The 15985-nt window shown below is 37.2% G+C and overlaps 2 protein-coding genes across 3 annotated transcripts; one reads left to right on the top strand and one right to left on the bottom strand.

Annotated features, from left to right (window-relative positions):
* Positions 1–1204: 1204 nt before the first annotated feature.
* On the bottom strand, positions 1205–4299 carry dpcd (deleted in primary ciliary dyskinesia homolog (mouse)). The gene is made up of 6 exons (XM_079864750.1): positions 4201–4299; positions 3859–3939; positions 3653–3768; positions 3418–3551; positions 1848–1950; positions 1205–1527 (listed from the first exon to the last, which is right to left on the bottom strand). The coding sequence occupies exons 1-6, from the start codon at positions 4262–4264 to the stop codon at positions 1423–1425; spliced, it is 603 nt and encodes a 200-aa protein (XP_079720876.1). The 5' UTR covers positions 4265–4299; the 3' UTR covers positions 1205–1422.
* A 199-nt stretch (positions 4300–4498) lies between these two features.
* Positions 4499–10312, top strand: poll (polymerase (DNA directed), lambda). 2 transcript variants are annotated; one of them, XM_079864748.1, is made up of 9 exons: positions 4499–4548; positions 4791–4924; positions 5815–6112; positions 6284–6410; positions 6502–6822; positions 7163–7336; positions 8154–8282; positions 9421–9589; positions 9673–10312. In XM_079864748.1, exons 2-9 carry the CDS (start codon positions 4816–4818, stop codon positions 10032–10034), a joined length of 1689 nt encoding a protein of 562 aa, XP_079720874.1. In that variant the 5' UTR covers positions 4499–4548; positions 4791–4815; the 3' UTR covers positions 10035–10312. The 2 variants fall into 2 exon arrangements, with proteins under 2 accessions (XP_079720874.1, XP_079720875.1); XM_079864749.1 differs by lacking the exon at positions 8154–8282.
* The last annotated feature ends 5673 nt before the right edge of the window (positions 10313–15985 follow it).

Raw genomic sequence — 15985 nt, 5'->3', positions numbered from 1 at the left:
TAGTGTGAATGTGTATAATAACAATTTTTATAATGTTGTAAACCCAAAACGACTATAAAATAACAAGCTTTATAACTTAAATAATACAGACGAATGAATTAACATGCATAAAAAGTGATCAGTTGCCTTAACTTAAAAAAGTAAGGAAACCATTTGCCTTACAATTATTAGTAAATAAACTGTGTCAGGTTCACGTAACTTAATTTTTTCAATTACGCGTGAAGTTTATCACTTTTTTTAAGTTAAGTCAACTGATCACTTTTTACAGTGGCCATCTGCCATATTTTCCACCTTTGCCATTCTAAAATGTTAAATTTTTTCCATGTTAAAACCCAAAACAAGAGACTGCAGTGTCAGCCGTGAACCCTGGCTGGTGAATTCCAGGGCAGAAAGCAACATCCTCAGAGGCCGTTATACACAATAGTGAGAAAGACTTGTGGTTTAGTGCCTGTTTTATGCATACAGTCTCTTGGTTTGGCACAAAAACTGTAGACTAGGAACCAGAAGCGAAGAGTCACCAGAGTCAGAAACCGTATATTCACATGGTATTGTTTTGTCTTTCCCTTGGCTTAAACCAACAAAGAGTTTGAGTTTGTAGTATTCTATTTACAGTAGAAACACAAACAGTACTGTGGTGCATGCCAAACATTATCCGTAAACATGAGATGAATACAGATAAAATCAAGGAACCAAGATAAATGAAATGTTTCATTTTCCCACGATGCACTTCAAGGAAACTGATGAGTGGAGATGGCAGTGTATGGAAATTGAAGTTCAATGACCTTCATGTTATAGAAATATGATGATGAATCTCCAATAATAATGCAACTGGACAACTGTCAGTTTATGAATTTGATGCATTTACTGAATCAGCACTTAGCTGATTGCACTGTAGCATTAAGGCCTGGGCACCGGTGTATGTATGTTTTCTGATTTCTTTTTAATACATTTTCATTTTAGTCCGTTTTAATTTCTAATTCTTATGCATCTGCTATAATTATTTTATGTTTTTGAAGTATTTTATGCTAAATTTGAATTACTGTATGACATGTACTGCATAAACATACCTTGCCTAGATGCAAAAACAGTGTTTACTAAGTGATGATTTATCTCACAACACATTGGTGTATTATATTTTTTAAGTTACAGTATAGTGGAAATAGCTGGAATAAAACAAACTTCTTATAATCATTTTATTTATTTTAGTCAGTGAACACATTATTTAACAAAGAACAGTTGTAGGAACATCATTCAGAACACCATTTGAAATTTTACATCGAAAAAGAACACACAATGAAAGTGAGTTGCTTGGAGGCACAAGGCTGACAGAAACATGCCAATGTGAGACACAGAGCTGAAGTGAATGTGCAGAACCGCTTCCAGAAAAATACAATAACGCAAAGGCTCCGGATCCACAGCAGTTCACTGAGTTTTACAGTCAATATCTCCTTCACTTGTCCCCTTCAGTTTCTTCAGTTCCACAAGCAGCTCCTGTTCCAGTGTTAAAATCTCTTTGGGCTTCTTGTACTACAACAAAAGCGAGAGAAACTCCATATAAAAATCCATTGCTGGATGGAATAGCTGAGTACTGGAGCAGACAACAGAGGTGAGAGCAGTTCAGTTCAACCTTCTCTACTTAGGTGAACCAATAAAAAGTGACGGCATAGTTGCCCTTTTGATGATCTGAGACCAGAATTGTGTGCTCTCTTAGTGGGGATTAGGGTTTTGGCAACCTGGTCCCAGATCCACGCAAAAGGGAAAGTTCCTCTATGTGATGCGGAAAAAAACTGTGAATACATACCTTACAATACAGAAAGAGCTTAGAGAAAGAGTGAGGGTTCACTCACGCTGATGATTAAAGTGTTGTTGGCGTGGGTAAAACTCAAGGCTGCGCTCTCCAAAGGCAGCTGGCAACGGTCGAGATCTGGAATACTGAACTTCTTATAGTACCTGGGAAATGAAGAGATGAACAAGAGAATGTTTCTCATGGCCAGCCATCCATCTTCCATCTAGATCAACAGTGCCACCTATAGGGTTACTGCAGGGCTTTTGCAACTGAACAATTAACTTTTCAACACACTTTTCACCAGGGTTATTGTAGCTAACTAAAACTGAAACTAAAACCATAAAAAACATTTACATTACTTGAAATGCTATAAACTTCAACTTAAAATATATAAAAAAACCATATTTCAGCTTGTCTAAAAATGGATGGAAAAAAAACTGATACTATAGAACTATAATAGTATACTATATGATACTAAAATAACACTGCTTTTCACTAGGTAATCCTGAATTTATAAGCAGAAGTTGACTAATTTGATTTGATATGATATTATGATTATTGTATTTCTCTAAAATGAAGATGAATGCATACATGAACATGTTTACAAACTTATTTTGAATGTTTTTGAAAGAAGTCTCTTGTGCTCATCAAGCCCGCATTTATTTGATCAAAAATATAGAAAGAAAAAACAGTAGTATTCTACCATTTAAAATGATGGGTTTCTATTTTAATATAATAATAATAATAATAAATATACTAAAAAACAAAATGTATTTATGTGATGCAAAGCTGAATTTTAATCAGCCATTACTCCAGTCTTCAGTGTCACATGATCCTTCAGAAATCATTCTAATATTCCGATTTATTATCAATGTTGGAAACAGTTGCTGCTTATTTTTTTTTTTTTTATAACCTGTGATACTTTTTTCAGCATTCTTTGATGAATAAAAAGATTTTTAAAAAAGAACAGCATTTATTTAAAATAGAAATCTTTTGAAACAATTTACACTACCGTTCAAAAGTTTGGGGTCAGTCGTTTTTCTTTTTTGAAAAGAAATTAATACTTTTATTCAACAAAGTAAAAAGTGATTGTAAAGATTTCTATTGTTAGAAAAACATTCTATTTTGAAAAAATGCTGTTATTTTTTACTTTTTATTCATCAAAGAATCCTGAAAAACGTATCACAGGTTCCAAAAAAAATTTAAGCAGCACAACCGTTTCCAACATTGATAACAACTGAGTATCAAATCGGCATATTAGAATTATTTCTGAAGGATCATGTGACACTGAAGACTGGAGTAATGGCTGATGAAAATTCAGCTTTGGCCACAGAAATAAATTATATGTTAAAGTATATATATATATATATACCGGTATACACACACACACACACACACACACATTATATATAGGCCTACATCTAGGCTATTACATACACTACCTACTTTAACACAAAATGTGATACTTTGTCCAATTTCAGTCAAACAACATGAACACATATTACAATACAGCCAATAAACACTAAATTACTTAAAAACACTCCTTTCAAATTCCACAATCAAGACTAGTTGATTTTTAAATGGTTTAGCAATTTAAAGCCTCCTACGTGCATCAATTTTAAAGAACTCACTTTTTGTTGGAGGTTCGAATGACACAACATCTTTCCGTCGGCTCTGCTGACACACTGTAGACTTCAACAGGATAAGAAATATTACGGATCCTCCATTGGAAACTGGCTTTTGTGTCCTTACGTGTGAACAATGGCTGTGGGCATAAAACACTTAGATAACAAAACAGGTGCCTAGCACACATCAATATTAAAACACTGTCATTTAAACATAATGAAAAATGAAAGGAAACCTTACATTTGAACTGTTCTCTTTTATTAAATCAGAGGTAATGTCGTTTGGGTTTGTTTCACCAACTTCCCATGTCCACTGCCCCTGCCCTCCAAAAGTGGTTTTATGTCGCCACTTTCGCACTGAATAAAGATGGAATGATTATAAAATGCAAATCTAAATTAGTATGAGAATCAAATAAACAAAAACAGAAGAAAAAAAGGATCACTTACAGACAAGTTCGTCAGTTTTCAGGTCATACTCCTCAGCCATCTCATTTCCATCCTCAAACATATAATGAGCTTTCCTTTTCCCTAATGAGAAAGGCATATGAAAGAGTCTCTCAATTCATACTTTACTTTACATCGAACAATATTCACGCTTTAAAATAAACAAAACATTCTTTTAACAGGTATTTTATGATATTTTGCATTGATTCCAATACTATTAGCCAGTAGCAAATGTATTCGACTTATCACACGTATTAGCAAGACTATTAGCAATAGCAAGACTGCCAGCATAAATACACATGCAAAATAGCACATCAAAAAATAATACAGAATATATATGCGCACCATCCGATATTAAGGCAGTTTTCTTGGCTTTCCTAAGCGCATCTGCCCAGTGTTGAACAGCCATGCTTCATGCGCTATCATTTCCTCAAACAATCCCACGCCTGAAGTTGCCAAGGCAACAGCTATTTCTCAAACTATATATTTCGTATCTTTAATGCATTTACATTATGTATCTACAATGAAAAATGTAATTATAACTATGAAAAGTATTACAATTAAGTACAAAAGCAAAGTATAATTTAAAATGTTTAATTTTTTTAAAAACGCAAACGCTAGTGTTGGCTATGACCCGGAAGTTGATCCGTTTAAAAACACTCGTGTGATGTGTTGAAAGAGGAGCTCGAAGGGGTAAGTGTGGGGTGTTTAAAGTCATTTAAGTTGTTATTATAAGTTGTTGTGCCTGTAAAGATTTATAATGTTTAATGTATGTTTTAAAACACAGCAATCCGTTTATTCGCTTGCTGCTCTGGTTGCCTATATGAGGACATTAGTCTTGTGATTTCTGCCAGTGCTAACACCCTTCTGTAGGTTCGATCTGTGTATTTCTGTAGATATTTGAAGCCTGCTGATCCCAATCATTTTGTTTTTAGGGCTCCTTTCCCTTCCCTGGCCGGAATGGAAGGTCATGGTATCCTGAAAGCCTTCCCTAAAGTAAAGAGACCCAGGCCGAATGATCAGAAGGACGCGCCTCCCCACAAGCGGACGCCCGCTAAAACAATAACAGGTTCATAATCCACCCTTCGAAGTACACTTGAGTAAAGCAACAAGGACTGTTTGAGAGATTGAAGCTCCGTATTTCACTTAATGTAAATATTTTGACAAATAGATATCCTTCTATTTCTTCCACTGAATTATGTATTTTTGTTTGAGTGGTGAAGTGCTGTTCCTTTTAATTTGTCTGTCATTTTATGGTTTAGGATGTTACCATGAATTAGTTTTAATGAAAATCACCATTATGCAAAAAACAAAAAAAAACAACAACAAAAAAAAAAACAATAGAATTTCCCTAGTTCCATAGACATTGGATTTGTTTAGAAATCAATCAACCAACCGACCTACCAAAGCAACTAGAACAAGTAGTTCTGTCAGGACCACTAACGTCAAAGATGATTGACAATTAGAATACAGTTTGTATTGACCGTATATGTATTTGTTCTGGGCAAGAACGCACTGCCCATCCATATCAGTAACATTCTTAATGACAATAAATTAATGACCGTCTGATTCGAAGAGGAATATCAGAAGGCCAGGTCCTGACTGGAAGAGATGTGGAGCTGGGGTTGGGGGAGGGTAGTAAGCTACTGAGCAACAGGTGCTGATAATACTGTGTGGGCCTTATATATAGGGATGCATATATAGGTAGACGTGGATAAGCTGAGAGTCAGCTGATGCGAGCTTGAATGATGTGACCTGCCAGAACTTCTATTCTAATATATGAATCTTATGAAACAATTTCAACCTGCTTAACTCCAGTAATTTTTTTATAAATGAGTATTATAATTATTTATATTATTAAAGTTTAACTTCCTGCTCCTCTCAACCTGCTTCTGTCAGCCCAATCTGGTATGAGTACTAGTAGTGGTTATGGTTTAAATGTCTGCATATTTTTCTTAGGTACATTATTCCAAGGAGTCACAATATACATCGTTCCAGCTGGTATTGGGAAAGCCAGGTGTGATATATTCCATCGTCAGATCACCCAGAATGGAGGACAGGTAGTGTCCACATTCTCTCCCAGCTGCACACACATTGTGGTGGATGATTCAGTTGATTGTAATAGAGCTCTGAGGCTTCTGAAAATGGAAAGACTGCCATCTGCTGTTCAACTGGTCAAATGCACTTGGTTAAGTTCCTGCATTAGTGAGAAAAGATTACTAGCCCCTGAAGACTACAGCCTCCTTCCTCCTGAGAGGTAGGGCACTGGAGACTAGACTCAATTGCAGTGGCATTGCCTGTGGTTTTAAGTAATTTGCATAACTGGATTTATATTTCGACACTTGTTGTCTGACTTTTGAATACATTTGTAAATGTTTATTCTGAAGGAAGTTGTGTAGAAATAAATACTTAATGAACATGTGCTCAGTCCCACAGTTGCCCCTTCTGAGAAGTTAAATGAGACGGAAGTCAGCCCAGTTCCACAAGTAGCAGTAGCTCAGGATCCTTCGAAAATCCTTAAAAATCAGGATCCTCAAGAAAATCCCACAGAGACGGTAAGAAAGGGAAGGATGGGAGGTTATTGTAAGATCCATAATTTGTTTTTTCCCCCCTCATGCAGTGCATTTAATATGACTCATTCCACAGGTGCCAGATATTCAGGAGGAGCACCATGAGGAAGATGGTGTATCTCAGAATGATCTGGAGGCCTTGATCAGTGGCGTTCACCCATCTGAGAGCAACCAAGACCAGAGCCAGAGTTTGGCAGTGAATCCGGTTTTGTCTGGGAAGTGGGTCTGTTCCCAACCATCCACGACTAAAGGGGAGAACCATAACAAGCACATTACTGACAAACTGGAGCCGCTGGCAAAAGCTTATACACACAAGGGCGATAAATGGAGAGCTCTGGGCTACTCTAAAGCAATCAATGCCCTTAAAAGCTACCACAAGCCCATCACTTCATATGAGGTCAGTTCAGATACGCATTTGAGTCCTCAGAGTCCTTGAGTCCCCCTTAGCTGTTGCAAAGGTAGTTTCAAGCGTGCAACTGTAATTAATTTAGTAATAATAAAATTCTTAATTATTTTGCTTTTAACATTTTCAACTTTCTTTAATGTGTAATGCATTTTAAGCATGAAAAAGATCTGCAAACGTTTTGAACATTCAAGAATGAAAGCCTATTCTAGTAGACCCCAAAAACTAAATCAAGACTTTGTAAAAGGGCATAATATGGCTTCTTTTAATAATTATTTCAGTAAAAAAACAATAACTTCCCCATAAACATGCTTTTTACCCCTTCTATTTATAGGAAGCATGTAAAATTCCAGGCATTGGTAAACGCATGGCAGACAAGATCATGGAAATCATGGAAAGCGGACACTTGCGTAAACTGGATCACATTGGGGAGGAAGTACCTGTTCTTGAAATGTTCTCTAACATCTGGGGTGCTGGGGCCAAGACTGCACAGATGTGGTATCAACAGGTAAGACTGTTATACAAGGAAACTGTAGTTCACTGTTTGATATTAATCACATGTAAAAATATGTTGCCCCACACATGACAGAGACAGATATTGAATTAAGAGTTCATCCCCACAATTGATTATTTTGTCCCCTTGTTTTATTTAAATTGTGGTCAAGTTGTACAAATTTAACTAAACCGAGGGAATGAATTGGTACAATGTGGTCACGATTTATGACAGCCCTAGGAAAAAAAGGCTATAGTTTTGTCCCAATGATGCACTATGCACTTACACACAATGTACTTATGCACTATGTACTCAACCGTGTAGTGTATGAATTTTAATATGGTTATTTTGTCATTCATTATTGGAGTCCATGACATTCGAGCGCATTAAGTGTCCAACGTTCCACACTTTGTTTTTGTTTTTCTCGGTTAATTAAGTCTCTGCCAACTTCAACCAGTAATGTGAATCTAGAGCCGGATTACCTGATTGTCCAAACAATGGGCGCTTTTCAAACTTTAGTGTTCTCAGGCATGAAAGTCATCTGTAAACTGTCAGTACATTCCATTCAGAAGGAAGCCAGCCAATGCCAGGTTCCCTCCAATGCCTTCACCCTGCATGACTGCTGTAGTGGTCGAAAATGACAGTCATGCGGAACACACTTTAATGCTATCTTTCCAAGCCTAGATGGGGAATATTTGGTGTTACTAGTAGAGCAGAACATTCACAGCAGCTTTGTACTCTGTGGAACATACAGTTTTCAATAATATTAAGAAATAACCATAATATTTTACGTTTAAGTTTAAATGGATGATTTGATTTATTTTATTATCAGGGATTTCGCACACTGGAGGATATTCGCACTAAGGCAGTTTTGAATCACACTCTAAGGATCGGACTAAAGCACTATGATGATCTCCTCGAGCGGATGCCGAGAAGTGAAGCAAATGCGATCGAGAAAAAGGTTTGTACAGACCTCATTTTAAATGGCCTGTAGTAAAAGAAAATGCCTATAACCAAGCAATTTAACAGAGGGATTTCCTTTGTTCCTTCTGTCCATAACAACAGCATCCGGTTGTGAAGAACAAGAATGTATCTACTTGATTTTCAAAGCAGTAAATAATAAAACTGAATTTCTAAAGCACAAGCAGGTTAAAAAAAAAACTATTTTGCATTGGCAGCAGCAATACTGTCAATCTTTCTCTGTTGGCTGATGGACATAACAGAGATTGTTAGTGAGTCTGTCATCCCATAGGAAGAGTGGGAGTCCTTGAAAGCTGGCGCGTCATAAGTCAGAAGCTACCGAGCTCCCTTACGGAGTTTTTGGCCCAAGGAAATTGTTTTCTTACTTTTACTTGGAACAGCCCCCTGTTTTCCTCTTAACAGACCGACCTGATAGATAAAAAGGGCAGATGAGTGCAGCATGTGCTGTCCTAGCTTGACAGAATGATATGTAGAGCATTTAAACGTATGTGCTCTCAGCGTTTCAGCTCCAAATTGCCTGAATGCTAGGTACAAATAAGCATGGGTACTTTTAAATCACCATGTCCTTGAAACACTGCTTAAATGGACAAATGTGCAAGTTTTTTTTTTTTTTTCAAATGAAAATTATGGCATATTTGATCAAATATAGTCAAACTAATATTTTGAAATATTATTACAGTTTAACATAACTGTTTTCTATTTTAATATATTTTAAAATATTTTTTTTTCTGTGATGGCAAAGCTGAATTTTCAGCATCATTTCTCCAGTCTTCAGTGTCACATGAACCTTCAGAAATCATTCTAATATGATCTGGTGCTCATTTCCTATTATTATAAATGTTGAACACATTTCTGTTCTGCTTAAACATTTTTTTTCCTTAAATTCTTTGAATTGAAAGTTCAAAAGAAATTGATTTTATTTTGTGACAATGTGAAAGTCTTTACTTTCACTTTTGATCAATTTAATGTATGCTTGCTGAATAAAAGCAGTAATACAATTTTTTACTAAACTTTTAAATAGTAGTGTATATAAATTACATCAATTATATATATTTTTTTTACATATGAACAATATAAATTATACAACTTAAAAACATGAATATTTTTGTGATTGACAGGTGGAGGAGGCAGCTCACAGTGTGGACACACAGCTGGTGGTTATGGCGTGTGGCTCATACCGCAGGGGCAAGACCACGTGTGGAGATGTGGACGTTCTCATCACTCACCCTGATGGAGTATCGCACAAGGGTGTTTTCAGCAAAGTGTTGCACTTTCTTCATCAGAGCGGTATGCTGTGATATTACAGAGAAATGTAGAATAATTTAGATTGATTCAATAAACCCATATTTGATATTTATTTTACTATCCAGGTTTCCTGACAGACGATCTTGTTAGCCATGAGGAGAACGGTGAGCAGAAGAAGTACATGGGCATCTGCCGGCTTCCAGGCCCTTCACAGCGCCACAGACGCCTAGACATCATTGTAGTGCCCTATGCTGAATTTGCATGTTCTCTTCTGTACTTCACTGGCTCCGCTCACTTTAACCGATCAATGAGGGCATTGGCTAAGACCAAACACATGAGCCTATCAGAGCACTCGCTAAACTGTGCTGTCGTGCGGCAGTGTGGCGTGAAATTGGTGGCGGGAACTCCTTTACACACACTGGCAGAGAAGGATGTCTTCAAACACCTGGGCATACCTTACAGAGAACCACATGAGCGAGACTGGTGACAAGGCTAAATTCTTATTTTTTGCATGTGACTGCAAGTTTTACATGGGAACTCCTTATGATTTTATGGAATCATGCTGTTGTAATCACATTTTTAATGTGAGAGTGCATAAAGGGTTGTTCTATCTATAGTGATGAATTGGAATTTTTAATCCTGATATCAGTTGTCATCAAAGATCTTAAATAACATTTTATTGGATGTATTTTTTAACAAGATAATTATTATCTCTTGATTTATGCTACTATAAATATGTAAATTATTAAAACGCCTCAAAAAGTATGAACTTGTGTCGTTCATGAATAAATTGGATGACCAAGCCATCTTATTGCTGAACGAAAGGGGACGTTATTGAAATGTATTATTCATTTCAACATTTGGCTGTATTGATAACTTTTTCTATAGTATTTTTTCCGAAGTTCAGTAGTTGACAAAATGGAGGACATTTTAGAGCTACTTTTCATTTGTGGGGAAAACACTCTTTATAGACTCTTAGAAGGTTCTGTTGACACGTTTGTTGACTTGGTCATCATAAATGACTGTTTTTATGAATCAGTTAAATGACTCCCTCATAACACAAAAACACTCATTAGGGCCCAAGCCCTAAGGGGCTTTTCCTTTCATTAGGAATTTTTTTTTTTTTTTTTTTTACTTTCGGGGACTTTTGGGACCCTTTACATGCTCAAAAACTCTTGCAGACTTTGCACACACGTCAGACTGATCTCATGAAATGGCGTATGTATGACACGCCAATTCGTATTTCCATTTTTGGCGTGTTATCAACACGCATAATTGCTTTTCAGCGTGTTTATCAACGCCGTTGATTTACGTTACATTACTGTATATAAATATATATGACCTACCCCAACCCCGTCCCTAAACCTACCCATCACTCGGGTTAATACCATTTATGAGTGTTCCCCTACCATCCTAGGAAAAAAAATATTGCTCCCCAGATGTAGATATACATTTTCCTCCGTTTCGCTCGGACATTTAACGGCGTACACATACACGCGGAATCATTCTGACGTTTAACGGCGTACACATACACGCGCGTGGACATACACGCGGAAAGCTCAAAATGCGTATAAATAACACGCCACTTGACTTGAAAGTGGCGTGTATGTTTACGCAAAGTCATGATGTCATGTTGCACACGTTGGACATCTGATGGCCGAGCACAAGTTGTCATGGGGGGGTTCTGTGACGCACCCTTTTATGTGGTTGTATTTGAGGGGCTCTGTAACACACCCCTTTTCACATACAGTAACCAAACTTCATACACTCATAGATCTCATCGGGCTGAACAACTTTAGCAGTCTAAGTCATACGCCAGCCCAACAGGAAGTTGGCTATTATGGGTTGTTTGAAAAATGCATGCTCTGGAATTTGATATACTCTTCCTAGGGGATTCAGCTGATTGCAACCAAACTCAGACAGCATAAAGTTAAGATATTGAGAATGCTAAATTGCAAGCAGATTTTTGATCTTTTAAATGGTTTGGCCGTGGCGAGGTAACAAATTTATGGCAAGAAAAGGGAAACAGGAAGTGTGTTATAACTTCTGCATACACTGACAGATTTTGATGAAACTTCAGCTGTGCGTTCATTGTAGCAGGCCGATCACATGGACGAGACTATTGTGAGTCAAAGTCATAGCGCCACCAACTGGCAGCAGGAAGTGTGTCAATTTCAATAGGGAGATATATGTCTTAAACTCCGTGTGTACTCACAAAGAAATGAAGGGTCTATAATTTTTATGGTAGGTTTATTTTAACGGATAGAGACAGAATATCAACCAAAAAATCCAGAAAAAACACATTATATAAAGGTTATAAATTGATTAGCATTTGATCAGGTGAAATAAGTATTTGATCCCCTACCAACCAGCAAGAATTCTGCCTCACACAGAGTGGTTATGTGCCCATGTGAAACACCGATTAGTCCTGTCACTTTAAGAAAGTACTCCTAATATCACCTCGTAATGTGTATAAAAGACACCTGTCCACAGAATCTGCATCTTCCATTCCAACCTCTCCACCACCATAGGCAAGACCAAAGAGCTGTCAAAGGACATCAGGGACAAGATTGTAGACATGAACAAAGCTGGAATGGGCTACAAGATCATCAGCAAGAAGCTTGGTAAGAAGGAGACAACTGTTGGTGCCATTATTCGGAAATGGAAGAAATACAAAATAACCATCAATCGCCCTCAGTCTGGAGCTCCATGCAAGATCTGGCCTCATGAGGTTAGGATGACAATGAGAAAGGTGAGGGATCAGCCCAAAACTACGCGGGAGGAGCTTGTTAATGATCTCAAGGCAGTTGGGACCACAGTCACCAAGCAAACAATTGGTAACACTACGCCGCAATGGATTGAAATCCTGCAGCACCCGCAAGGTCCCCCTGCTCAAGAAGGCACATATAGAAGCCCGTCTGAAGTTTGCCAATGAACATCTAATGATTCAGAAAAGGCTTGTGGTCAGATGAGACCAAAATTGAGCTCTTTGGCATCAACTGAACTCGCTGTGCTTGGAGGGAGAGAAATGCTGACTATGACCCCAAGAACACCATCCTTACAGTCAAGCAGGGAGGTGGAAACATTATGCTCTGGGGCTGTTTCTCTGCTAAGGGTACAAGACGACTTCACCGTATTGAGGGGCTAATGGACGGGGCCATGTATCGTAAAATCTTGGATGAGAACCTCCCTTCCCTCAGCCAGAACACTAAGATGGGTTGTGGATGGGTCTTCCAGCATGACAATGACCCAAAACATATTGCCCAGGCAACAAAGGAGTGGCTCAAGAAGAAGCACATTAAGGTCTTGAATTGGCCTAGCCAGTCTCCAGACCATAATCCTATAGAAAATCTGTGGAGGGAGCTGAAACCTCAAGTTGCAAAGCGACAACCAAGAAACCTTAAGGATTTAGAGAGGATCTGTAAAGAGGAATGGATCAAATCCCTCCTGAGATGTGTGCAAACCTAGTGACCAACTACAAGAAACGTCTTACCTCTGTGTTTGCCAACAAGGGTTTCTCCACCAAGTACCAAATAATGTTTTGCTTGGGGATCAAATACTTATTTCACTCACTGAAATGCAAATCAATTTATAACCAATATATGTGTTGTATTTTTTGGTTGATATTCTGTCTCTATCTGTTAAAATAAACTTACCATAAAATGATTGACCCTTCATTTGTTTAGTTTTACGAAATACCCTTCATTTCATATCCCACTGAATACGAGTTCCCCCACTTCTGTTTCTCTGTAATATTGAATGAATTGTTAAAGTTTGAAGTCGACATCAAACAGAAGTTGTGACGGCTTTTTCTTCTCTATTGGGATGTATATTCTAGTGAAATGGCTTCTCAAACAAGATAAAATGAGGCTTCCTGTGGCTCTACCTTCCACAAGCAAGCACTTTCGACATGGTCCATGATTTTTAAGCATAATTAGTTTATATGGAACAACAATGGTATATGACATAAACATAAGACCTTATTTTTTTAAGAATTGGTTTAAAAATGGGATCAATCTGGTGAGCCAGTTGTTTAATAAGAATTGGTTAGAATTTCTATTTCGCTATAATATTTCTTCTACACCCAAGAAGTTTGTCTTGATGCATAAAATACATCGGTGAACGTGTTTCTCAACGCGCACATTCTGGCCATGTTTGAACTTGTAATATTTTTTTAAAGCAGACTTACCTTTAGATTTACCCATATTTAATCCTTTAGTTTATTGTGGCCTTGTTTTACTGATATCTTAACTGCTAGAGTAAATTAATAAATGCTATATTCTATATTATACATTATAATTGATTTATATGGGTTGTTAAATGTTTAAGTTATTGGACTATCATTTTCAAAAGTATATAACTTACACAGCATAGGCTATATTTATAACTGAACACACACACACACACACACACACACACACAGAGAGAGAGAGAGAGAGAGAGAGAGAGAGAGAGAGAGAGAGAGAGAGAGAGAGAGAGAGAGAGAGAGAACTTTATTCACTTTCATCTAATAATGTTTTTGTAATTTGATGTTCAACCCAAACCTTTTATTATCATTTTTTTTCCAGAACTGTTAAAATTAAATTAAATTAAAAATAAAAGTCAAATAAGACAGCAGGTTAAACTATGTCCTCAGAACAAGAGTGAAGTGTCTGTTTTATGGGTAAAAGCCAATAGCCAACTGGATAGAAACAAACTTCTTAAAATTAATTTTCACTTTGTTAATCACAAGTGGTGATAAATGTTTTAAAGTCTATAAACTGTAACTATTTTAAACACAAATGGAGACATGAGTTCTGCTATGACCTTATAGTTTGTGCTGTTCTGTCCTGTCTCTGTGTTGTTTACAGTAAACTTCGTCTTGGATACTGCAGGCTGATGAGTGATGAAATTAGTAGGCCTACATTATATTTAAAGGGGTCATATAATGGTACAAGCAAGTTGATTGCACTGAAATGTCTGTTGGCAGTGCCTGTACACAACCATCCTATCATGATTAAAATCCATCCAGTGGTTTTGTTTTAATCTCCATATATGTTTGACCATCTATGAAATCAAGCCGTTCGATATTGTGACGTCATAAGATCGTACGCCCCTCCCGCGATTGTGATTGACAGCCGTGTTTCAACACAAGACCCGCCCTGAGCGAGCTGTGACAGCCGTCGTCATAGTAGTCCGCCATTGTTGATATGCTGGAGTAGAATGGCGTCTAAGCGATTGTGGTGTTCTGTTCTTAGATGTAATAAGGAACACAGCAGTCATTTGGATGTTCCTAAATCTGAGCCGTTGAAGATGCAGTGGCTGAGTTTTGTTTTTGAAGCGATATGCCCAAAGGATTGACGCGGGGATTCCCTCACGGGGATTCCCCACGATCGTCCATGCTTTCATGTTTACGCGAATCATTTCACACCAGACAGCTTTACAAACGAGAAAAAACGGATCGGTACCAACGTGTTACTGCTGAACCTCCAGAAGATGTGAGTGTAATGTTTTATTAACCTTTATATTAGTATTTATATTAATCTTTGCGAAATTTGCAAACCTTGCTGCAGGCTTCACAATGAATGCGTCTAAGGTTTACACTCAGGGTACATTACGGCATGTTTTCTATGTACGACGTTCTCAATATAATTCATAATCACACGTTTATAACGAATAACACGTGGTTATTGTGTTAGATACGGTGTACCCACAGAACAGAGGGGCGGGGTGAGCAAAGCTCATTATCATTTAAAGACACATGCACTGAAACGGCGTGCTGAAAACAGAGCTGTTTTTGACCAGGTAAAATTAGTGTTTTCTTACAATACTAATGAGAATTTTTAATTAAAGTATATTACAAACTTTTAATTTAGACCCTAAAGAATCATATTAGCTTGTACAAAAATGGCATTATATGACCCTTATATGTAATATGTAATATTACAGGCTCGACGAAGGGGAAAGAGAAAGAGAATTTTACTTGCCCGACCGGACAAATGAGACAAATAATCGCCTGATTAAAACATCAATAACAAAAAATTACTATTCTGCACTGATTTAGTGTAAGTGCCGGCTGATATGAATACAATAGCACTATATAATATAGCCTTTATAGGCTACTGACAATAAGGTTCTGCGCGCCTAATTTGGAAACAAATGAAACATTCAAAATGTGTTTTTATATTTATAACATATGATACAGTTAAGCAACATCACACGACCAAGAGCGCTGAATACCATCACGACTGAAAATGTGACAGCTGATTTCAGTTCAATAAACAAGTAATTCATAGTTAAGTCAGTTGAATTTTAGACACAATATTGGCGTTTTTTGTTCTATTTCAGCAGTGAAAATAGTTCCACAGCGCATCTCAAAAGAAAACTCAACCGTGTTTCATTGTCGATTCAGTGTTTTGAACGAATCAGTTGAGTCAAAGATTCAATGAATTCCTATTA

The sequence above is a fragment of the Squalius cephalus genome (assembly GCF_949319135.1).
Source record: "Squalius cephalus genome assembly, chromosome: 2".
Classification (NCBI taxonomy): domain Eukaryota; kingdom Metazoa; phylum Chordata; class Actinopteri; order Cypriniformes; family Leuciscidae; genus Squalius; species Squalius cephalus.
The sequence above is the reverse complement of the archived record's forward strand: the minus strand, read 5'-3'. Positions and strand labels throughout refer to the sequence as shown.

Bases quoted from the DNA above. Each gene is read 5' to 3' on its own strand.
- poll (XM_079864748.1), top strand. From the start codon at position 4,816: ATGGAAGGTCATGGTATCCTGAAAGCCTTCCCTAAAGTAAAGAGACCC. The intron at 4,925-5,814 runs GTTCATAATCCA...TATTTTTCTTAG, and splicing joins GCCCGCTAAAACAATAACAG to GTACATTATTCCAAGGAGTC. The intron at 6,113-6,283 runs GTAGGGCACTGG...ACATGTGCTCAG, and splicing joins AGCCTCCTTCCTCCTGAGAG to TCCCACAGTTGCCCCTTCTG.
- dpcd (XM_079864750.1), bottom strand. From the start codon at position 4,264: ATGGCTGTTCAACACTGGGCAGATGCGCTTAGGAAAGCCAAGAAAACT. The intron at 3,552-3,652 runs GTAAGGTTTCCT...TTATGCCCACAG, and splicing joins TAAAAGAGAACAGTTCAAAT to CCATTGTTCACACGTAAGGA. The intron at 1,951-3,417 runs GTGAGTTCTTTA...TTCATTTCCCAG, and splicing joins ATTCGAACCTCCAACAAAAA to GTACTATAAGAAGTTCAGTA.